At 41.9% G+C, this 24,308-nt stretch overlaps 1 protein-coding gene across 1 annotated transcript; it reads right to left on the bottom strand.

The window, feature by feature from the left end:
* Positions 1-409: 409 nt before the first annotated feature.
* LOC144005315 (wings apart-like protein homolog) lies at positions 410-23,734 on the bottom strand. Its single transcript, XM_077503425.1, has 20 exons — positions 23,429-23,734; positions 20,274-20,761; positions 18,549-19,248; positions 17,616-17,959; positions 17,298-17,464; positions 14,275-14,370; positions 13,999-14,172; positions 13,790-13,926; positions 13,608-13,719; positions 12,967-13,212; positions 12,766-12,877; positions 7,423-7,520; positions 7,261-7,337; positions 5,582-5,754; positions 5,390-5,505; positions 4,169-4,363; positions 3,895-4,087; positions 2,479-2,567; positions 2,316-2,411; positions 410-1,952 (listed from the first exon to the last, which is right to left on the bottom strand). Exons 2-20 carry the CDS (start codon positions 20,737-20,739, stop codon positions 1,887-1,889), a joined length of 3,657 nt encoding a protein of 1,218 aa, XP_077359551.1. The 5' UTR covers positions 20,740-20,761; positions 23,429-23,734; the 3' UTR covers positions 410-1,886.
* Between the last annotated feature and the right edge of the window lie 574 nt (positions 23,735-24,308).

Genomic DNA, 24,308 nt, shown 5'->3' with positions numbered 1-24,308 from the left:
TTATCACTGTCTTGAGGCAAAATTCTCTCGAGCTTTACAGCACTATGATGCCCTGGCATGACGGCATAACTTTTTTTGTTTTTTTGGCTCTTTATTGTGGGACAAAAACAAAATAAGAACGCTCGCAAGAAGAAAATGCTAACTTTTTCTTTTCTTAATTGCAACTGTAGCTCTGGATGTGACTCACAGGCCACGCCCCTTCAACAGTGTGTTTTGAAAACTTTATATTGCATAACATGTTTGTTTTTTTGTAATTTAAATTTGACAAAGTGCTTTGTGAAAGACAAGTCACAAAAATGTGTACAAATTTGTATTTCCGAGTGAATATCACTCATTTTAACCCGCCCACTTCGTCTGTTTTTCCAACTCAAACTCACTTTTCAAGTAACAAAAGGAAACGGGCGGGAGGTAATAATGAAAGTAGCAACTTTAATTATTTTTCAAAGTATGTACACGTCTAAGCAAAGACGGGTACAAACGCAGTCGCCGTGTTAAGAAGCTTTCAACTCGCAGGAGGAGAAACGCACACCAAAAACAAAACAAAAAAAAACAAAAAAAGCTGTAAAAAATTATTTAAAGTAGTCCGGGCCTCTCCCCGTGCGGCCCAACACCCCCACTTCCCATCATGCACTGCTCCTCCGGCAACGTATGTACAAACTGTACACAAACATCCTCCATAAAGCTCTTGTAAACGTTTGTGTGCGAGAGTGTGTGTGTTTGTGTGTTGACAATGACATGAACGAAATGTTTCAAAATGAAACGTCATGAAAAGAAGCTTTAAGACTGTGAAAGGGCCATTTCCCGCCATCATAAGGAGAAATCTTGCCGCTCGATGCATCTCACGCATGCGACTTGACAAGTCGCACGTGCGACTAAGACATGCCCAACTTACAAATCACATGTGCAACTGGCCTATGTCGATTGTGCTTGCATCGAGAGTTGCTTAGTAATTCAAATATGTGACTTTGTAAGTCGCACGCGCAACTTTGTAAGTCGCACGTGCAACTTTGTCAGTCGCATGTGCAACTAAATATGTCGCACATGCAACTGAATCGGATGCATGTCATGCCTCTCATACACACATGCATTGTGAGCTATAAGCGGCGAGTGCAAATTTTCAATTTAAAAAAAAAAAAAAAAGATCGTATAATCATCTTTAAAAAAAAAATAAAAAAAAATAAAAAAAAAAACTTTGTACTCACGGGTTCAAGGACAAAACCGGGGGGATGGGCGGGACCTCGTGAACCTCGTCATGACAACCAAAACGTCAAACCAAACGGACGCATGGAGGAGATGACGCAAACCGAACTGAAACAATTCTGAACTTGACCTCACATGTAACGAAAGAGGAGGTGTGAGGTGAGGAGGAGGAGCGCGAGGATGAGTAAAAAAATCAAAACAAAAACAAAAAAAGCAAATAAAAATAAAAAAACTTAAAATGTACTTGACTCATTGAGCAATTTTCAGCAGTAAAATGTGAATATTTTGTCAATAATTAATGTGGTAACGTCATTATTTTCCATGTACAAATTGCACCTTTCAAAAGTAATTTTTCTACTTGCTGTCAACTGATGATGACATCACCTGTGTAATGAACAATCATGGCTCAATCAGGTGAGCCATGATTGGTCAGCACAGGTGATATCATCAGTCGACAGCAAGTAGAAAAATTACTTTTTAAAAAGTATTCACTGTACATGAAAAATAATGACGTTACCACATTAATTATAGACAAAATATGAACTTTTTACTGCTGAAAAGGTTCAATGAGTCAAGTATCCCTTTAAGGTGCATCGATTGATGGGGGTAAATCGACGGAGGGCTGAAAATACTGACTGGAGGTGAACCGTGTGTGTGCATGTGTGTGTGTGTAAGCTCGTGTGCATCTAGCAGTGCTCCAGATAGTCGATGACTCTGGAGATGGACTTTTGTCCTCCGGTGCCAACGTCACACTGCAGAGACAAAAATCGAGAAACGAATTACACACGCCACAAACAAACGATTACAATGTGACGGATGACGTCACTATAATTGGTCTTCCTCCACGTCACCCGAGAGGGGGTGGGGGTGGGGTTGACATGGATGAAGAGGAGGATAATGAAAATGAAAAAGAGGAGGAGGAAGAGCAAGAGTCCGTGAGCAACTTAATAACTCAGCTTGCTCAGACATATATCAAGAAATATGAAATGAATTGAAGGAGGAGAGAAAGAAAAGGAAGGTGAGGAGTTGAATGCAGATGATGACAAGGTGGAGAAGACAGGAAAGAGGAGGAGGAGGAGTCGAAGGAGGCGCATCACGCTCGGCGACTGACTCACTGTGAGGTTCATGAAGTTGAGGAACTTCTTGAGCATCTCCGTCATGATGGAGAAATCCCCCTGAGGCAAGTTCTCTCGCACAGTAGTCACATTCATCTGACGCACAAACATGAGCGTTAGCGTGGTCCCGGGCAAGGTAGACGTGCGCATGGACGTGACTTACGGGGCTTCCTTGGCAGAGGCAACCCAGCAGCAGAGCCGTGTAGGAGGCCACGATGCTGTCCTCCATGTGCTTGCCCGCATGCTGCAGGGCTAAAAAAAAACAAAAAAAACAACGTAGCTTAGCACTTAGCTTGATGCTAATTGTTAGCTTCACAGCGTACACTGTTTCGCTTTCAGCTTGTACATTTGACATTATAGCGCCTTTTAGTTTGCATTTTTTTCTGTTTGATTTTTCTCCTAAAGATCGTCAATTTGAACTTTTTGCTCCTAAATTGAACAAACAGCTTTCATTGCTACTTTTTTTACTTTGGACGTTTTTTTTTTTTTTTTGTGAAACTGTCACATGAATGATTCCCAAGTAAAGTGCTTTTAAAAACAGCCATCTTGTGATCGATTGCTCGTCAATGTCAGGTTGATTGTGTTTGGTGTGTCAAAAGGTCTGGAGCACCCCAAATTGGCAAATCCAAAACTATTTGCATTGTAGATAGCAGTCCCGCTAGCAGTTTTGCCAAAAACATATAACAACATATAAACAATATGCAATTGCGTTAAACGGGAAGTCAACCCCCCAATTTGTTTTATTTTTTTTCTACAATATGCTCTATGTAGCTCCACTAGTCTAAATATTTTGTTCTGGTTAATATTACGTTAGTGGAAATATGAGTTAAGCAGGAAAATGCAGCCGTTTTTATCCATATTAGGGGGCGGCCATTCTGCTGCTTGCTGTCGACTGAAGATGACATCACAGTTGCTCAGGGCTCAGGCAATGACCACTCACAGCTCACCTGTTTTCTGAAGCTTTTTAGCTATCTCAGGGTGCGGCCATTTTGCCACTTGCTGTCGACTGAAGATAACAACAGGTAACAACCAATCACAGCTGTGATTCAGAAAACAGGCGAGGCATCCAATTTTTTCTAAACGGGGCCCTTGGACAGCTTTGCTCTAACACTGAAGATATTAGCCATTAGCTCAGAGTTTTACGAATGTAGCTTTGATGTTGTCGATGCTAACTTCCTGTTAGCACTAGGCTAGCGATGTTTTAAAAACCAAGCATGTTTTGTATTTAACTATACAGTGGATGTAATTCTTAAGGTTGTGTATTTTTTGTTTTACAGTTAACTAACTGTGGTGTCAAACAACTTAATTAAAGGACGCTTAGGGATAACAGAATTAACCAGAATAACATACGTTACACACTTGCCAGTTGCTAAAGCTACGCAAGCAAAATGGTGTATTCAGTGTACATTCACAGTGTCGGAAACTTAATTTTTCTTCGATAACTCTTAAGAGGAACATAATCGTCCCAAATTGCTCAATATTTGAAGGCCAATAATCGGCCGATTATCATCAGTAGCCGATTAATTGGTCGGGCCTTAGTCTTTTTGCAGTTTGAACATTTTGAACGTTGGTGTCGGACCTTTGTTGAGGTCCAGCTCGCCGTCTTCCTCCTCCTCCTTGTCGTCGCGGTGGTTGTCGTTGGCCACCCACTGGATCTCGCCGCCCGTCTCGCGCCACTCGCCGCTCTTGTCCGCCGGCTTGGCCGGCTCCTTGATGAGGTCATCGGTGCGCGCCTCCGCCTGGACGGCCGCTCGCTCGCGCTGCAGGAACAACTGAGGACGGACGGAGGGAGATGGTGTCCTTGCTGGTGAGCAGCTTCCATTTTTGGCGGCGAGGACGGCGCCGACACGGACCTGCACGAGCGCGGCGACGGCGCCGAGTGGCGTGCCGCTCTCAATGACATCGCTGACGACGACATCCTGCTGGTGCGTCGGGAGGAGCAGCACGGTGGCGTCGCAGGGGCCGTGACCTCCCTCCGTCTCCATTTCCATCAGGCAAAAGCGGTTCCTGGCGCTGTACTCCACCAGGTTGATCAGCAGGCCCAGACCCTGCCACACACACGCACGCATGGGGTTGATCTCAAATGACGTCACGTTCTCCTCATGAGTATGCATGAGCCGGACAAAATAACAGGAGTAGGACACATGCGTACACATTTTGGAAGAGAACGAGGCAAGAAATTTCAACATGGTTCAATCGACAAACACTTTGGAAGAGCTTAAACGGTGGTTGACAGGCGGAGACCTCAAAATGGGCGGAAAGAAAACAGTTTTTGGAGAAAGGTCAGATTTATTGTATGATCAGCTGGGTGCCGTCTAGATGACTCAGAATCTCGTGTTGGTCGCTAATTTTCATAAAAACCAAACACATTGACATCAAGATTTTCATTTGACCATTTTTAAAATACCTTTGGGCTGTTTGTTGCTTGTTAAAGGGATACTTCACTTATTTAGCTTATTATAGCAATAAAGAGTTCATATTTTCATTAATTAATTAATCATTAATTTGATATTTTCATTACTTTTCACGTACAATTAGACTTAGACTTGACTTTATTGATCCCTTTGGGATGGCTCCCTCTGGGAAATTTACATTTCCAGCAACAGTAAGAACAGATAATAAAATATAAAATAATTCAATCAATAAATAAATAAGGTTATTAAACCAGAGATTGAATTAATAATAATAATAAAAAAAAAAAAAAAAAAATTCAATCAAATAAGGTTATTACACCAGATATTGATTTATTATTATTATTATCATCATCATCATCATCATCATCATTATTATTATTATTATTATTATTATTATTATTATTATTAATAATAATAATAATAATAAAATTAAAAAAGCAGCAGATGTTTGTTGTAACCATAATACGTCTGTTAAATTATATTTATGGTGAAATAGCGAGTCAGTTCAAAAGTTTCGCCTGCCTGTGTTTCTTGTCCAAAAATCATGCGGCCACGCATGCACGTGCGCAGTGTGCTGTTCTAAAAATAGTAGTTTTGATGTAATTGTAAACCGCCCTATTGAAATGTGCCGACACGCACACACACACGCATACTGCTCACCAGAACGCGGATGTCGAACCTCTTCTCCGGAGGAAAGTACTGCGGAACTCTGAGGACGCAGTTGAGCGCCGTCTCGATCAAGTGGTCCTGCTCGCCCGTCTTGGTGCTGCCCCACTCTGCGCACACGCACACACACGCATTTAACCACCCGTTGAACTTGGCGTGCGCGCGCACGTGCGGGTTTGCGCTGACCGTTGTCGTGCGTCAGGTTGAGAAGAACTCCGATGACGGCCCTCATGCAGTTCTCCACCGCTTTGGCGACCATCGAGCCGCAGCTGCCGTCGCCCGTGCTCGCCTGCAGCACGCCGCCGCCAACGACCTCCCTGCTGTAGCGCTGGATCATCTCCTCGCAGCGCCGCAGTGCTCTGGGGGGGGAGAGAGAGGGGGGACAAATGCTGAGTCACACGCACAGAGGACGTCGCAAACATATATTTGGGATGTCTTCGCAATCATTCCCGCATTCACGATTATAGGTTTGATGCGGTTTTTATAAGTCAAAGTTTCAATAAATGGCTGTCACCGCTAACAAGCTCTCCTTTTCTTTCTAAGAAAGGGACATCGAAGCACATGAATGAAGATGAGAGACTAGAGAGGAAGCAATAAGTAAGGATAGACCGATTATCGGTGCCAATATTTGGCATTTTAGAAGAATATCGGTATTGGCCTTTAAAAAAATAAAACAAAATAAAAATATGATGGCCAATATTGGATTCATATAAAACCTCTTGACCTCAAGAACCTATTTATTTATATTTTCAGTTAGCTTGATAAGAGATGCTGCTGAGCCGAAGGAACATCTTTTGTTTTTGTTTGAATGTAAAACAAAGACCTGAAAGTTTAACATTTTAGTTATTTGGAAATTTTGGAAAATACATTTATTGACGAAAACTACAGTGAGCTATGTCATTTACTTATTTAGGTTTTCATTTAGTTTTTAAGACATACTTATGATCCTGGGAGCTACTTGAAGTTTTTGGTAGAATTTTGAAACATAGATGACGACCGTCTAAGATATATTTATCGAGAAAGGAAGAAAAAGGAAAAAAAAAAGACATTTTGCTAAGTTTTTCAATAAACACTTTAAAGCATTCCAATAAAGAGTTGGAATTTATTTTTATTTTTTTTACTCCAATATTTTTCCCCTTTTACTGAAATTGAATAATCACCTCCAAATATCGGTTATCGGTCTCGAGTAGTAATAATTGGTATCGGCCCTCAAAAAAAACATATCTGTCTATCTCGAATGAGTAGCCCAACTTGTCGGTTCTAAAAATAGCTCACTGTGATGGGACATTGTGACTTACTATTAATTTAAACAAGAAGAATGTTAACATTGATTTACACTCCACATTGTACAATTTCTTCCGTACCATCTTTTTTTTTTTTTTTTTTTTTTTAATACAATTGATTGTTGGAAGTTTAATTTCCACAAATATTTAATTTAAAAAATAAAAATAAAAATCATTTTAGAACTGTTGCAATTTTAATACGGTGTTTTTTTTTTTGCTCACAGTTATATTGACTTAAAAATCGTATGAGTGACAGCTGGATATGTGGTGAGAGTGCAAAGTACAATAATGATAATGAGGAGGAGGAGGAGGAAGTCAAAGTGAAATTAAGTTAAAGAATTAGGAAAGACTGCGTGCGTTGTGGGGGGTTAATGACATTAAGAGCAGAGCAGACGCGGACCCGCGTTGCCCGCTGACACTGAACTTCTTTGTGGATACATTCGAGCTCTTTATCCTCAGGCGGCCTGCGGAACTAACGGTTCAAAGGTCAAGTCACTCGCGGGGCCAAAACGGGGGGGTAGAAGCGAGGTTAACATCAACGTGAAGCACAATCTCAAATAAGACGATCGTTTCTAGACTCACTTGCTGCACGACACGATGAGCGACGAGTCTTTGTAGGCGATCAAGTAGCTCTGATTCTCCGCGTTGTGCACCGTCACCTGAACACACGCACACATTTTCATGCAGCGCTTGACGCACCAGGTGACGTGTTTGGGCCAACATGGCTGCCGCCGTCACGCTTACGCTATCCAGCACACGTAGACATCTCTCAGCTCCCCACAAGGACGACACCAGCTTGTCCTTGTCGTCCTCTGCTTTCAGGTTGTACACGCACTCCTTCACTGTGGTGCCACACACATACGTCGTCATTAGTGTCGCACGTGCACATATGCGGCCCGAAATATTTGTGCGCTCGCACACAAATGCATGTAAACACACACGCACGCTCATGGCAGACACATGCATGCATGTTGAGATACACGCACAATGAGACCCAAAATAAAAGCACTCAAATGGATACAAAAAGGAAAGAAAAAAAAATAAAATAAAATAAATACACACACACATATATATATATATATATATATATATATATATATATATATATATATATATATATATATATATATATATATATATATATATATATATATATATATATTAGGGGTGTGAATTGCCTAGTACCTGACGATTCGATTCGTATCACGATTCACAGGTCACGATTCGATTCGATACCGATTAATCCCGATACGAATGGTCACGATTCGATACCGATTAATCCCGATACGAATTTATAAGTCGATTGTTGCGATTTTTTTTCATTCATATTTAGAAAATACTAATCAGTAAGCTTGTAGAGTGTAAGATTTATATGAAAATGTATTATTTATTTATCTGAAATTTCAGTCTTATAGAGGTTGTAATCTGTTTCATGTTTGAACAGCATTAAAATAAAAATATTAAGGCTTAATGTGCCGTTCATATAACATTCTTCCATGCTCAAGGTGTGAATCCTAAAAAAAAAAAAAAAAAAAAAAAAAAAAAAAAAAAAAAAAAAATTCGATTCTGCCGATTATTGAATCGATTCGAGAATCGCGCGATGTAGTATCGCGATATATCGCCGAATCGATTTTTTTTAACACCCCTAATATATATATATATATATATATATATATATATATATATATATATATATATATATATATATATATATAAATTGAATATGCATTTTTGTTAAGCTAAAATACCAACAAAAACACTCTTAAAAAATAAACCTGATACTAGCTATGTTTATAAAAAATAAAATAAGCTTCAATTTTGTCAATAATATAAAAAATGATCTTTTGGGGTTCATTTTAAATGAATTTAATTGGGAATTATAATTTAATTTAATTTATTCCACAATACTGTGGTTAATTATCTTTTTTTTTTATTTGTATTTGACAAATAATCCATCTACTTAAAAAAAACTAAAGTGAAACATTAAAAAACAAAATCGAACTAGAGCTGCGAGCAGCTATAAAGGGCCCTCGCAGCCCGGGCCACGTTGGGGTACTTGCACGTTGGGGTACTTGCACGTTGGGGTACTGGCACGTTGGGGTACTGGCACGTGGGGGTACTGGCAAGTTTAGGTAAGGCACATTGGAAGCAGAATTTCTTTGAAAATGGCATGATAAACCTTGACATGTGGATTTTTTTTTTTTTTGTAAAAATACCGTTAAGTTGGTGTATTTTTTTTATGCCTCTAGGGCTAGGTGGCGCTGTATATATAATGGAATGTTGTCATAGGGATACCTTCAAGCCTTGACTCTAAACATACATGTCAAGTGTGGGATTTTTTTGGAGCATGTACCGTGGAGTTATTAAGCATATCCTTCATTCACGATATTGCTTTTAATGTCCATTAGAGGCTATCAAAAATAAATAAAAAAGTACATGTTTGGATAAGTCTAATGCCAGTGAACATTTTGAGTGGTGGAAAGTAAAAGAATATTCATAAATGACTTAGTTATCACACTTAGAATGAGTTTACATTTTTTGTACAAAATACCGTATGTGGGGTATTTTTTTGTTTTGCCTCAAGGGCGAGGTGGCGCTGCATATATAACTGAATGTTGTCATAGAGATACCTTCAGGCCTTGACAATAAACATACATGTTAAGTTTGGGATTTTTTGGAGCATGTATCGGGGAGTTATTAAGCATATCCTTTTTCAGTGCGAAACACAAATTTTGATGCCCCGCGCTCATCATATAGTATTTCCGTCTGTTGTTGGCTCAGGTCTTGGCATGGTCCAGGTCAAGTCATAAGTCAGTCGGATAAAACATGTAGGAGAAGTGGGCAAAAGTATGCCCCCTGAAAATGTGCAAAAATCGTCAAAAATGGGACATTCAAAAATTCGTACCTCACTTCCTGTTCATTTTAGCATATGGGTCCAAGAGACTTTTTTGTAGGTCTTTGGCTCCGTCATACACGTAAAAATTTTCGTAGATCTTGCTTAAACGTAGAATCGGGGCTGCTTCGTTAAAAATTTCTAGGGGGCGCTATTGAGTCATTTTTGTAAAAATAGTAGAATCAACAATAAAATATTCATTTTACCAGGCCAGATGTGTGTGCCAAGTTTCATGAGTTTCTGCGCATGTTTAGACCCTCAAAACTGGCGTTGTTTTCTTGGCGAACAGTGCTTAGCCACGCCCACAGCGATTCGCGAAAACTCACAAACTTCGTGTTGTGACATCATGAAGGCCGAAACCCTCATCTGAGCAAATATGAGGTTGGTCCAGTTAACGTGTTTGGAGAAAAATGTACAAGAAAATTCGTAAGAAAAAAAATTGCCACTAGGTGGCGCTATCAGTAAGATGAAATATAAGTTCGTAGATGTCTTAAGGGCTGGACTCTCATCAAATGTGTGAAATTTTGAGAAGATAGGATCATCTCGGTCAAGTTCATGCAGCTTTTATTGTCACGAAAAATTTTCGGACTTTGCGTCACCGTAGCGGCCACGCCCTTTGGCGAAAAGTTACAATATTCGGTGTGGGGCATGATCAACATCTTAAGGCTTTTCTGACCAATTTTCAACTGGATCCCTTCAACGAGCTCGGCACAGTAGCTAAAAACGTAAAGTATGACATTTATTGTTACCACTAGGTGGCGCTATATGTATAACTGAATTTTATCATATAGATGCTTTCAGGCCGTGACTATTACGTTGCCTGAGAAGTTTGAGATTTTGTGGAGCTTGAACATGGGAGTTATCACACTTAGAATGAGTTGACATTTTTTGTACAAAATACCGTATGTGGGGTATTTTTTTTTCACGCCTGAAGGGCTAGGTGGCGCTGCATATATAACTGAATTTTGTCATAGAGATACCTTCAGGCTTTGACTATAAACATACATGTCAAGTTTGGGATTTTTTGGAGCATGTACCGGGGAGTTATTAAGCATATCCTTTTTCAGTGCGAAACACAAAATTTGATGCCCCGCCCTCATCATATAGTATTTCCAAAAGTCAAGATTTTTCTGCCTGTAGTTGGCTCAGGTCTTGACATGGTCCAGGTCAAGTCTAAAGTCAGTCGGATGAAATGTGTAGGAGAAGTGGGCAAAAGTATGCCCCCTGAAAATGTGCAAAAATCGTCAAAAATGGGACATTCAAAAATTCATAGCTCACTTCCTGTTCATTTTAGCACATGGGTCCAAGAGACTTTTTTGTAGGTCTTGGACTCCCTCATACACCTAAAAATTTTCGTAGATCTTGCTTAAACGTACAATCGGGGCTGCTTCGTTAAAAATTTCTAGGGGGCGCTATTGAGTCATTTTTGTAAAAATAGGACAATACATGATAAAATATTGCTCATTTTGCCAGGCCAGATGTGTGTGCCAAGTTTCATGAGTTTCTGCGCATGTTTAGACCATCAAAACTAGCGTTGTTTTCTTGGCGAACAGTGCTTAGCCACGCCCACAGCGATTCGCGAAAACTCACAAACTTCGTGTTGTGACATCATGAAGGCCGAAACCCCCATCTGAGCAAATATGAGGTTGGTCCAGTTAACGTGTTTGGAGAAAAATGTACAAGAAAATTCGTAAGAAAAAAAATTGCCACTAGGTGGCGCTATCAGTTAGATGAAATATAAGTTCGTAGATGTCTTTAGGGCTGGACTCTCATCAAATGTGTGAAATTTTGAGAAGATAGGATCATCTCGGTCAAGTTCATGCAGCTTTTATTGTCACGAAAAATCTTCAGACTTTGCGTCACCGTAGCGGCCACGCCCTTTGGCGAAAAGTTACAATATTCGGTGTGGGGCATCATCAACATCTTAAGGCTTTTCTGACCAATTTTCAACTGGATCCCTTCAACGAGCTCAGCACAGTAGCTAAAAACGTAAAGTATGACATTTATTGTAACCACTAGGTGGCGCTATATGTATAACTGAATTTTTTCATATAGGTGTTTTCAGGCCGTGACTATTACGTTGCCTGAGAAGTTTGAGATTTTTTGGAGCTTGTACATGGGAGTTATTCAGCATTTGCTCTTTCTGGACAAATGAAATTTTAAAGGCAATATTTGATGCCCCGCCCCCGTCATATAGTATTTCGAAAAGGCAAGATTTTTTCCCCAGTTGTTCTCTCAGGTCTTGAGATGATAAATGCCAAGTGTGAAGTCAATGGGATGAAAAATGTTTGCATAGGGGGAAAAAGCATGACCACAGTGAATGTGCCAAAATAGGCCAAAATTGGACATTAAAAAATTCATAGCTCACTTCCTGTACATTTTAGCTACATGGTCCCAATAGACTTTTTTGTGCGTCTCGGGGTGCTACACGTGCCTACCAATTTTCGTTGCTCTAGCTCAAACGTGCCGGGCTTGGTTTTTATTTTTCTATGCTAGGGGGCGCTATAGAGTCGCGTTGTTATAACGACTTCATAATATCAAATTTTTCGCCGGGCCCGAAGAGACTGCAAAGTTTGGTGAGTTTTCGTAAATGTTTAGGCCCTCAAAAATGCGATCGTTTCCGGAGAAGAAGAAGAAGAAGAAGAAGAAGAAGAATTCTTACAAAAACAAGAGGGACCTCGCAGCGGTCGCTGCTCGGGCCCTAATAAAAAGTAACAAACTTCCCACCATACCAAGCACTTTAAAAAAACTAATACAAACTAAAACGTCACTCCATATAATTCAATAAACTAAAATTAATAAAAAAACAAAATGAAATCAAAAAATAAAACTTCTAAAACTCAAGTGAAGCACTTTAAAAAAACTAATACAAACTAAAATTTAACTCCATATATTTAAAAAAAACAAACTAATAACTAAAGTATTATGAAATAAATAAAATAAAAAGTAACTATCATGAAAAATCCAGAGCTATTACAACAAACAGATATATTTCAAAAAACTAAAACTAATAACTAAAGTGATGTAAAAAACAAAAAACTAATAAATGCTCAAACCTCTAAAAACGAATTAAAACTAACTGAACTGTAAAAAAATTAAAAAAATAAAAGTCCAAACAATAATGAAAAATCCAGAACTATTCCGACACAGAGGCAGAGATTCCCAAACACACACACGAGGTGAGACCATGTGACCTTTATCAACGATGTGGTCCAGACCCCCCAGGAGTCGCAGCTCCTCCTTGAACCAGTCGCCCGCCCGCTTGGACGTGAGCGACAGCAGCGTCTCCATGGCCAGGTGGCCCGTCTGCAGGAAGGAAAGCGGGACCGACCGGGTCACATACATGAATCCACGTGACGTGACGTGACGTGATGTGCGTGCGTGCGTGACGGCACCGTGATGTTCTGCAGGTCCAGGTGCTTATTGTGCACCGTGTCGCACAGCTTGCGGATCTTCTCCTTCATCTTGCAGATCTCCCTGGCGCTCATCTGCGACGTGGCGTCGCCGCCTTGCTGGTGGTGGTGGTCCTGGTCCAGCTCCAGCAGGCGGATCATCAGGTCCAGGCAGGAGCGGTCCAGGTCCATGTTGAGACGGTCGCGGCTCAGGATGTACATGAGGGACGCTGTGCACATAGCCAGGTTCTAAAAAAATAATAAATTAAAATGCTGTGATTGGTTACCTGAGCCCTTGCGATGTCATTTTCAGTCAACAGCAAGATGCAAAATCTGTTTTTAGAGGTACTAATAACTGTTCGTGAAAAATAATGAAATTATGAAATTTAACATATTCTTTGATGCTTAAAGTGTGAAACCTAACCCTAAGTAAGATTTTTTATTAAATATTTCGTCAAAAATTGATATTTAAATATTGATTTGGCCGCATATTGAATCGATACAAGAATCGCGCGCTTTAATATCACGATATATTACCGAATCGATATTTCTGAACACCTCTAAAAAATAATAATACATGTAATAATAAAGAATATGTAGTTTAATTGTGCTTTTGCAGCGAGCGAGAAGGCAAATGGACTCACGTGATGCTGCGGGGCGTCGTTGAGCGTTTTGAAGACCTGCGCCACCTTCCCTCGCGCCCTCAGGTGCATCCTGAAGCTGGGCATGGCGCAGCGCGCGGCCAGACTGATCACGCTGCACGCACGCAAACAGACGACCGTGAAGCAACAGAAGAGAAACGCGTGCGAGCGTGGTTCCCTCGTACCTGAGGCAGCGCGTGTTGAGCGGCTGTCCGCTCTTCAGACCGGCGGCCAGGTACTCAAAGTCGTCGGTGAACTCCTGGTTCTCGCCAAACTCCACCACGTCGTTGAAGTGCTTCACGTGCTGGACCACCGTGTACAGCTGACGAAGTGCCCGGGAGATAATAGTTGACATGACCACACACAAACGCACCCCAAAAAGTGTCCCCCGTACCTCCTTGTGCTCCTTGCGACACTTGAGGGCGGTGACCGTGTCCTGGTAGGGGTCGCTGGGGACGTTGACGCACTTGGTGACCTTGGGAGGAGGCGGCGGCGCCTTGAAGACGCCGTTGTCCTTCCGAGGGTCCGATGGCTCATCGGTCGACGCACCTCCCGACGGCCGTGCCGCCTGTGGAATGAACACACATGGAGCACGGAGGGACGGGGGAGGGGTTTGAGCGAGCGGAAGGGGGAAAGGCAGCAAAAGAGCACTTGCGCGTCGCCGTCTTACGGGAGGTGGCGGCGGGCGGCACATGAAGGACGGAATGGGCTCCTCTTCGCTCTCCAGCGTCCAGTGGCGGGCGTTGTACACCGCTTTGGTGGGAGACTGCAACAAATACACACTCAACTCAACTTTATAAAGTAGTGATGTAACGATAATGGCAGTATCGTGATATTGCGATATTAAAACTGCGAACAATATATCATTGTCGTCATGTCACGATATTAAGAGCAGCAGCACATCTGTTCAAAAAGTCAAGTTGATTTCCATTTGTGCAGTTCTAGGATCCTCTGGTGGCTACTTTTTTTTGTGCAGTTTAATTTTCATACAGCATGTTTTGGCCCTTATATATTTCAAATTCATGTTTCAAACTCATCGACTGGTAGCCATTTTCACTGAAGCAACTTCCTTCTGCCCTGGTTGTTTTACTGGATTTTGACTGGTTTTGCAAGGCCCACAGAATATTGTGTTCTTTTGCTATAAAAGCATGGAACCTACCAAAAGAAAGTCTTCTCTTTCATCAGGAAAAAAAAATTGCAGCAATTAACATTAGAATAGAGCTAAGTTTCATCAAAACACTGGCATGGCAAAAAGAGCTTGTTGCAACATGGGCCTGGTTGAGCTCTTATACTCTGCTACCACCTGCTGGCTTTTTTTGTAATAACTGATTGCTTCAACCGTTCTCTTCTGTTCAGATGCTGCATCATGGCCTTCTGTATGCTCTAGCATTAAAAAAAAAAAAGTAAATATGTCTTTGGGACACAAAACATTCAAAATAGAACGTATTTATACGTTTGTGGGAGCAAATGAGTTCATGGTCAGATGAAAGGGAACGTAATATGCTTGTGAAGCGAGTTGATATTTGGAGGAATTCAACGTGTGTGCGCATTAGCCAGCAACTGCTTCAATATTAAGTGTTGTTAGAGATTGTAGGATATCGTTACATCCCTATTATAAAGCACTTTAAAACAAGCATTGCTGTATACAAAGTGCTGTACATGGAAGAGAAAATCGGTCATGCAGTAAAGAATAAGTAAAACAAGAACAAAACAAACATTCTAAGTAAATAAAATTGGCATCAATAGATAGAAATAGGTAAATGAGGCGGCACGGTGACTGAGTGGTTAGCACGTCCGCCTCCCAGTACTGAGGACGCAAGATTGAGTCCAGGCTCCGGCCTTCCTGGGTGGAGTTTGCATGTTCTCCCCGTGCCCGTGTGGGTCTTCTCCGGGTACTCCGGTCTCCTCCCGCATTCCAAAAGCATGCATGGCAGGTTCATTGAACGCTCTGAATTGTCCCTAGGTGTGATTGTGAGCGTGGATGGTTGTTTGTCTCCGTGTGCCCTGCGATTGGCTGGCGACCAGTCCAAAGTGTAACCCGCCTCCTGCCCAAAGCCAGCTGGGACTGCCTCAAACTCTAGTGGGATTTCATAAGAACACCTCAAGGGACAGTAGATCCGTCCAATACTGCCCCCAGGTGGCAAACCACCTTTGATGCAGTAAAAAAAAGACGCTGTCATTCTTTTTAATTCCTCCTAAACGAGGTCACGAGTGTATGTTTTTCAAAAGTTCATTTCCGTGGAGCGTTTTTGCTCCGTTTACATATGTGGACGTCAAATTCTTGGATCGCCAATTGAAACGCCCGCAGCGTTCAAAACAGGTCAAAGTGGAGCCAAAAGTCCTCTCAGCTTGATCTAAGCTCATTGCGGCCTCCTCCCAAGCATCCTTTCTTTTACTTTGGCTGACATCTGAGAGTGTCGGTGCCAAGCGTGCGCTTGGTACCTGTCACTCATCAACAGAAACAAAACAAAAATTGTGGGAATGAATACGAGGAGTGGGGTGGGTGGCAGGGTTAATAAGTGGAGACAAAAGGAGAAGTGTCCGCGTTGGACCGTCAACATGCAAGACACTCGCCACGGGAGAAGAAATGGAATTTGGAAACAAAAGCACCACTAGCTTCAATAAAAAGTCTTTGTTAAAATCCACATTTAGACGCCAAGATTATACAACATTTTTGCAAATATAAGTTGCACTTTGTATTTTTTCATAGTTTGGCTGTTCTTGAGACTTACACCTCGACTTAGATTAAAATTAAGAGTTTGGCGCCTAAAATCCACATGTCAACCACCTTAACTCTTTGACCGCCAAAAACGTGAAATCACAATGTATGGCGCCACAAACGTTAAATGACGTAATCTCTGTTTTTTGTTTTGTTTTGTTTTTTAAATCTATCAATGGGCAGTGCTGCCTGGTCAATGGGTTGTGGAATCAAAAACATCCACTAACTATGGCCAACAGATGGCAGCATTGTATCTCTGCCGGTGTATGGAATTACAATAAAACATAACAGAATCTGATTAAATTGAACCTTTTCAAGAACGACGTGAATGATCAAACGCTTTATAATAGACAAAATGTGAACTTTTCACTGCTGAAATTTGCTCAATGAGTCAAGAATCCCTTTCAAGGTATACTTTACTTATTTAGCCATTATTGGCAGTCAAACATGAATATTTTGCCTATAATAAATTTGATATTTTCATTATTTTTCATGTACAGTTAGTGCCTTTAAAACCACATTTTGCAACTTGCTGTCGACTGAAAATGACATCACAAGGGCTCAGGTAACCAATCACAGCTCAGCTTGTGAATGTCACATGACCAAACCGAGAAAACACGTGAGCTGTGATTGGTTACCTGAGCCCTTGTGATGTCATTTTCAGTCGACAGCAAGTTTCAAAATGTGTTTTTAAAAGGTACTAATTGTATGTGAAAAATAATGAAAGTATCAAATTAATTATCGACAAAATATTAACTTTTTATTGCTAAAATGGGCTAAATAAGTGAACGATCCCTTTAAGTAGGAAAAAGTAGAAAAAAAGAAGTGGAAGAAGAGGAAATAAAAGTAGAAGAAAGAAGAAGTAGAATGAAAAGAAACAGAAAAAGTAGACGTTAAAGAAGTAGAAAAAAATAGAAGTAGAAGAAGGTTTACTACATGCTAATGGTGCAACTTCCTTTCCGGCGTCTTCTCACCTTCTTCTGTGCGCTGAAGATCCTCCGGTGGGTGTCCTGGTTCTTGTCAGCTGGCTTGGCCTGGGGGGGCCTCCTGGGGCCGCCGCCGGCCACCACCCTGAGGTCGTCCTCGCAGAAGTTCAACACGTCGGCGGGGAAGCCGTCGTCCAGGAGCTGACGAGTCGACTCTGAAGACGCCGCCGTCGTCGTCAAAATGGCATGAAAAGGAGAGAAGAAAATATAGAACTCATCACAAAAACGGATGCGCGGGCAGACGAAATCATCGTCTCCGTCTTTCGAACGAAGACAAACAAGGAAACGCGCACAACTTGGACTGACCTGCTCGTGACGCGGCGTCCCGCCTCGCCGAGTAGTTTTGACTCCGCTCGGCGACGCGTCCGTCGCGCGCGTCGCAGTTTCTGACGGGCTCCTGGTGCACGACAACAGGTGGCGTTTCCTCGGCAACCGCAGCCATTTTGACCCTCGTCCTCACTTTAGGCCTGCAGTCGCCGCCGCCGTCGTCGGCTCCGTCGTTATCGCTCATGTCGTCGAAACCAAAGTATTGGATTTTGTATTTGGACGAGCCGTCATCGTCCTCGTCTTCGTTTTCCTGACGGGTGTCGACTTCGTCGAAACCAAACAAGTCCGCTTTGGATCCCTTCTTTGATCTGGACTGGTTCTGACTAAAGAGCAGAAAAAAAATGTGAGGGTGTGCTCACTTTTTTTTTTTTTTCCCCTGGACATCTTGCACAAGAGCATCTTTCAAATAAATGAAATGTCCAAGTCACAAAATCCCTTTTTGGACATTTTCCTGGTTTGATTTTCTTCGTGCTTCTAATGGACTAAAAAAATTAACTAATTTTATGACAAAAATGTATTATCTAAAATAGTTTCTGCAGAAAATAAAATTTTTCATAAATTGAATGATTGACAGATTTTGAAAAATGATCAAACATATTTAATAAAATATTGTATATTGTTTTTAATTAAGTCACCAATTATTTAAAAAACATATACAAACAATTCCTTGTATTGTTAAGTTTTTACTTAGTTTTTGAGTATTACAATAAATCAATGTAGCGCTTTTTATATACCATAAATAAATACATTGCCATTTTAAGAAAAAAACACAATATCTAAAATAATTTCTGCAGAAAAACAAATTATTTTTGTTTCATGAACTGAATGATTCACAGTTTTTGAAAATGATCAAACATATTTAATAAAATAATAAAAACGGGCCTGCATGAACCATCTGTGACCCGTGCATACCTGTTGTGCTGTTGCTCGTCCCTCTTTCGCTGCCACGCGGCGTCCAGCTGCTCCACAGCGCCGCTACAGCTAGCGGCGCTCGTCGCACTCACGAGAGCGGCTTCACCGGTCAGCTCCTTGACTCCGCCCGCCTGATTGGTGACGTTACACATGGAAGTAGAGGAAGGGTGCAGCACGGTGTAGTCCCTCGTCCTGCCGCCGCGAGTCGAAGCAGTCGTCGCTTCGGCGTCGCCGGACGCCGCCGCGAGCGGTCCCTGCACCGAAACTCCGCAGTCCAAGGCTTTGGAGGCGTCCCGCTTTCCGGGCCTGCGGTACGTCCGACAGTTTGTGTTCCGCACGAGCGGTGACGTCGTCATCGTCGTCGTGGTGGACCGGCAGAGGTCGGCCGTCTCGAAGGCGAATTCGCCGTCCGGGTCGCAGCTCTCCGCAGGGCTCTGCAGGCGAGGCGGCGACGGCAGCTTGTCGCAGGCGAGCGCCGAAGTCCAAGAGAGCGCGGGGGCGGGGTCGCGCAGCTCCCGGCCGGGAGACAGCGGCCGGATGCCCATCAGGGCGTCCCAGGAGTTGTACGTGGACTCTGCCTTGACGGAGGTCTTCAAGGTGGCCGTCTGCGCCAAAGGCTTGCGGTCGCTCTCCGAGGCGTTCTGGTACCACGCGTAGCTGTGCTGATTCTCACAAGACGCTGACAAGTTTGAAAGTTTGCCTGTGTGGGGAAAAAAACAGTTCTGATTATGTCTGGGATTTTTCTAAATACGATCGTTGCAAACATCAGATTTTACTTTGGGAAAACGTTTTGCAGAAATGGTAGTTATTACACAAACGACCAGCAGGTGGGAGCAGAGCAAAGGAGATCAACCAGGACCACTAGGTGTATTAAGTAGTTGGGCCATGTTGAAAAAAAGCTCAATTACTCACAATTTTGAATACATTTGTGAAAAACTGATGAAACTTAGCTCTCTTCTAATGCTAATTGCTGCAAAACGGAAACTGGTAGAAATATACTTTTTTTTTTCCTGATGAAAGAAGAGACTTTAATCTTTCTTATGGTAGATTCCATGGTTTTATAGCAAGTGAACACAATATTCTGTGGGCCTTGCAAAATCAGTCAAAATCCAGTAAAACAGCCGGGTTCGAACGGGGTTGCTTCAGTAAAAATGGCTGGGAGTGAATGAGTTAAACAAGAGAGAAATGTGAATACCTCAATGAGAAAAGTATATACTATGTGGTGAGAGGTTTTAGAGCCTTAAAATATTTACAGTAAATACAAAACATGAAGCAAACTACTTCGCGGATGTCATTTATTGCGGGTATTTTTTTGGAACCTAACCCGTGCGGAAAAAGAGGGAACACCGTATAATGAGGCACTTACTTGCTCATGCAAGCACACATTGAGTTCCTCCACATAGTGACGAGGCTCACAAGCACATTACTTATTATTCATCTGATCATTAGCGTGGATTTTAAACAACGAAGGGCCAAAACATGCCTTGTGTAAATTAAACTGCACTAAAAAAAAAATAGCCACCAGATGGTGGTAGAATTGCACAAATGGAAATCAACCTGACTTTTTTGAACAGAGGTGCTGCTTTTAATATCGTGGCAGTTTTAATATCATAATATCACGATATTGCCGTTATCGATCCATCCCTAACCGATAGGTGCCAAAACGCCGAATATCAGAGCCGATGAGAAGCCCGACCCAATGACGGCTTCGCTAGTATGAATGACCTTTGCCAGCATGGCTGCTGTTGAAGAAGGGACCGCTACGCTCCGTCCCACTCGGCCGCGACGTCTCCTGCGCGGAGGCGTGGACCCCTCCGCGGAAGCTAGACCAGTTCCTGGAGTCCGTGGGCTGCCCCACTTTCTCCGCCCGAGGGGCGGCTTCGGCCGAGGCCGCCTTGGCGGGTGACGACTTGCCGCCGCCGCTGCGAGAGGACACCGGCTTGGACTCGTCGTCGCTGTCGAAGCCAAAAGGGTCGTCCGAGCCGCCGCCGCCGAGTCGGGCTCGCTTGTGAGCATCCGGGAAGGACGAGCCCCTGGGAGCGCCGGCGCGCTTGGATCCCACCTTGGCCTTGTAGGTGGTGTCTCCCCATTTTGTGCTCAGGGTCCCCCGCTTGGTGGACACCACTTCGTCAAACTTGGACGTGCCCTCTCCTCCCTTGCGGCTGTAGGTTTTACCAAATCTGGATGTCATTGTGGCGTCTGGCTCATATTTTCTGAGGAAGCGGAAAGATTGCAAGATTTAAGACGTGTTCAGAAAAAAAAATTCTTCTTCACAGAGCTTACCGATTCCTTGCAGCCTACATGTGGCGCTAAAATAACCTATGCACGGTCAACCTACTGTGAAATAGCCGGATTACGGCAGGCAAAGAATTCTTCACTCCGGCAACTGACTAATTAGGAGGGATTTAACCATATCCTAACATCATGATACAGTATTATGATATGAAGGTCACGAAACGATAATTATCACAATATTTCTGGGAGGTTGGTGATACGGGGAAGAAAAAAAAAAAAAAAAAAAAAAGAGAGCTCCTACTTAAAAAAAATAAATTTACAAAAAAAATACAAAGAAAAAATAAAAATTATTGTGCTTTTGTACATTACAGCAATGCATATAAGCAACCTACAATATTACACTCCCCTTCATCTGACCATTAGTGTGCATTTGAAACACAGAAGGGCCAAAACATGCCTTGTGAAAATTTTACTGCACTTAAAAAAAAAAATAAAAAAATAAAATAAAATAAAATAAAAAATAAAAAAAAGATGGTGCTACAACTGCACAAATTTAAATCAACTGGACTTTTTGAAGAGATGTGCTGCTTTTAATATCGTGACATGACAACGACGACATATTATGGCAGTTTTAATATTGCGTTATCACGATACGATACTGCCGATATCGTTACATCCCTACTAAATAGGGCTCACGGCAAAATAACCGCTGCTTAACACTTATGAGGGAATTTCTACTGTCTTGGTCCCGAACACCCGCTCGCAGCGAGGTTACCATAGACTGCGTCTTCTGTTTTGTTTTTTTTAAATAGCAAAAAAGGTGTTAACTCAAGTACAAAAGGGAAGAAAATTCCAGATAAGCCTGCACAATATATCAAAAAAATATATATATCGATATCGCGATAATGGCCCATGCAATATGCATATCGCAAAGACACGCAATAAGTTTTTTTCTTATGGAATTTTATGCTTTTATCTGAATTTGACCAGTCAGGCGCTAACTAAAAATGTGCACCAACATCCAATAGTTGAACACTATCGAGAGGTAATTAATTAATTAAGAAGATTTTGCTGCATGAAAAAAATGCAATTCTTTCATTAGATAATAAAAATGTCATTTCTTTAGGTACATGTTAAAGGAACAGTTCGGATTTTTTTACATGAATCTCTATTTCATCCTCACCTCCGGTGTGTGCGATCAGCACTGACTTACCCCTGACAGCATTCTGTGACACGATTTCTGGTCCGGTGTTGGTCGAAAGGACAGTAGTCTGGCAAGTTGACTTGGGTCACGGAAATAAAGCGTTTATCTTCTAAAAACAATTAGTGTTCAAAAGAGTGATACATTTGCATCACTAAACTCCTTTTCTGAAAAAAATCAGACGCCATTACCGCCGGGCACTATTTTTCTGTTCGTATCACTGCGCATCGCCCTGTAGACAGCTGATCGACACGCTGCAGACAGCTGATCCGCGCGCCTTCCGCCTTCGAAAAGACAAACAACTTGTAGATTAGTGCGCGTATATCAGCTGTATGCGGGGCGCCGCGCAGTGATACGAACGAACATAAAAATAGTGCCCGGCGGTAATGGCGTCTGACTTTTTTCAGAAAAGGAGTTTAATAATGCAAATGTATCACTCTTTTAAACACGAATTGTTTTCAGAAGATAAACGCTTTATTTCCGTGATCAAGTCAACTTGCCGGACTACTGTCCTCTCGACCAACACCGGACCAGAACTCGTGTCACAGAACACTGTCAGGGGTAAGTCAGTGATGATCACATAAACTGGAGGTGAGGATGAAATAGAGATTCATGTAAAAAAATATGAACTGTTCCTTTAAAGAAATACTTGACTCATTGGGCCATTTTCAGCAGTAAAAAGTTACTATTTTGTCGATAATTAAACGTGTTAACTTCATTATTTTTCATGTACAATCGATACCTTTGAAAAGTAATTTTTCTACTTGATGTCGACTGATGATGACATCACCTGTGCTGAGGAAGTAGGTAACGACCAATCATGGCTCAGTTTACTGACCAACTGCAGGAAACAGGTGAGTCATGATTGGCCATTATCTACTTCCTCAGCACAGGTGATGTCATCATCAGTGGACAGCAAGACGAAAAAATAGGGTTTTGTTTTGGGGGGTTTTGTTTGTTTTTTTAATGAAATTATCAAACTCATTCTGGACAAAATATGAACTTTTCACTGCTGAAATTTATTCAGTGAGTCAAGTATCCCTTTAAATATCGCAATAATATTGATATCGCAAGATTCAGCATACCTTTCCAATATCGGGCAGCCCTACTTCCAGATTGGTGGGGCAAAACAAAGCTAGCATTAGCAACATACCTAAAACTATTAAGATGGCGTCCTCTCACTTATGTTCTTGTCGTTGGGGGTAATTAAAAGGACAAGACGAGCGAGAATTTTGTGGCTTATAATCGCAAACTTGCCCCCCTTTTCCCCACCGCGTAAATTGTTAGCTTGAGCGTTAGCACTCGGGCGAGCTAACCGGCTAACAATAAACGTTATCCCGTCGTTCCGGGCCGCAGTACGAGCAACACACAACATCGACCGGCGCTGGAGTTTCAAAAAATGAATTAAAATGGAGGGTGGGAAACAGAGTGTTTTGTAACTTACTTGTTGAGCTAATGAGCCGATGGGGACAACCCAAGCGGTGGCGTTAAACTGGCATCGAACCGAGACCACCGGAGGCCTGCTTGGCTGATCCGAAGCGCAGCATATAAACAAGGCCGGCCACAGACACCGGCAAGCGGCCAAAAGCGATCGATGGCAAACGCCGCACACGCTCAACTTCAAGTGCCGACACGGTTCAGTGTCATTTAGAAACAGGAAGGCTTGCACAATTGTCCGGCCTGGAAATTTAAATCACAGGCACAATTGTTTCCTCCGGCTTGGGCGAGCAAAGCCTTCCATTCCATTGGACCCACTTAGGTCAAGTTTAACAGTAAACCGGAAACTCAGTCAAACCGCTTCAAGAATCAAGTTTAGAAACCTCCAAAGCGAAACGAACAGTTTGTTATATTTAACCATGTCGATATACATCAAAATATATATTAAAATATAAATTCCAGGCATGAAAATATGATTAAATTCCACATGGGAACAATACCGCAAAAATGACTTGGTACATTTATTATGACAACTCTTACCGGAAGTTTTTGTATGCTCGTGAGCTTGTATCAAGGATGGCGAAACTAATGCGGCGTTCGAGTGCTTGAGCAACATTCGTAAATTTTCATTTCCACATGAGTGCATACAAATGACGAAAACGCGCATAGCGTTGGAATTATTTAGTTGATCTCTAGGTATATTTTAAGGCAGTATATATAATACTTAGCATTGTTAACAACGCGGTATAAATTATTTTTTCTCTCGTATGTGGTTTAAATCCATAACATGTAGCTAAATTAATACATAATCATGCTTATTGTTACTTATTTTTTCACATACAGTATGTATATTAATATTAATGTCCATATAAAATATGCAAAATTAA

Source organism: Festucalex cinctus, chromosome 17 (genome assembly GCF_051991245.1).
Source record: "Festucalex cinctus isolate MCC-2025b chromosome 17, RoL_Fcin_1.0, whole genome shotgun sequence".
NCBI lineage: Eukaryota > Metazoa > Chordata > Actinopteri > Syngnathiformes > Syngnathidae > Festucalex > Festucalex cinctus.
Note: the sequence above shows the minus strand (reverse complement) of the source record. Positions and strands in the feature narration are given on the sequence as shown.

Bases quoted from the DNA above. Each gene is read 5' to 3' on its own strand.
- LOC144005315 (XM_077503425.1), bottom strand. From the start codon at position 20,739: ATGACATCCAGATTTGGTAAAACCTACAGCCGCAAGGGAGGAGAGGGC. The intron at 13,720-13,789 runs GTACGAGGGAAC...GCGTGCGTGCAG, and splicing joins CTCAACACGCGCTGCCTCAG to CGTGATCAGTCTGGCCGCGC. The intron at 7,521-12,765 runs GTCACATGGTCT...GTGGCACCACAG, and splicing joins GGACCACATCGTTGATAAAG to TGAAGGAGTGCGTGTACAAC.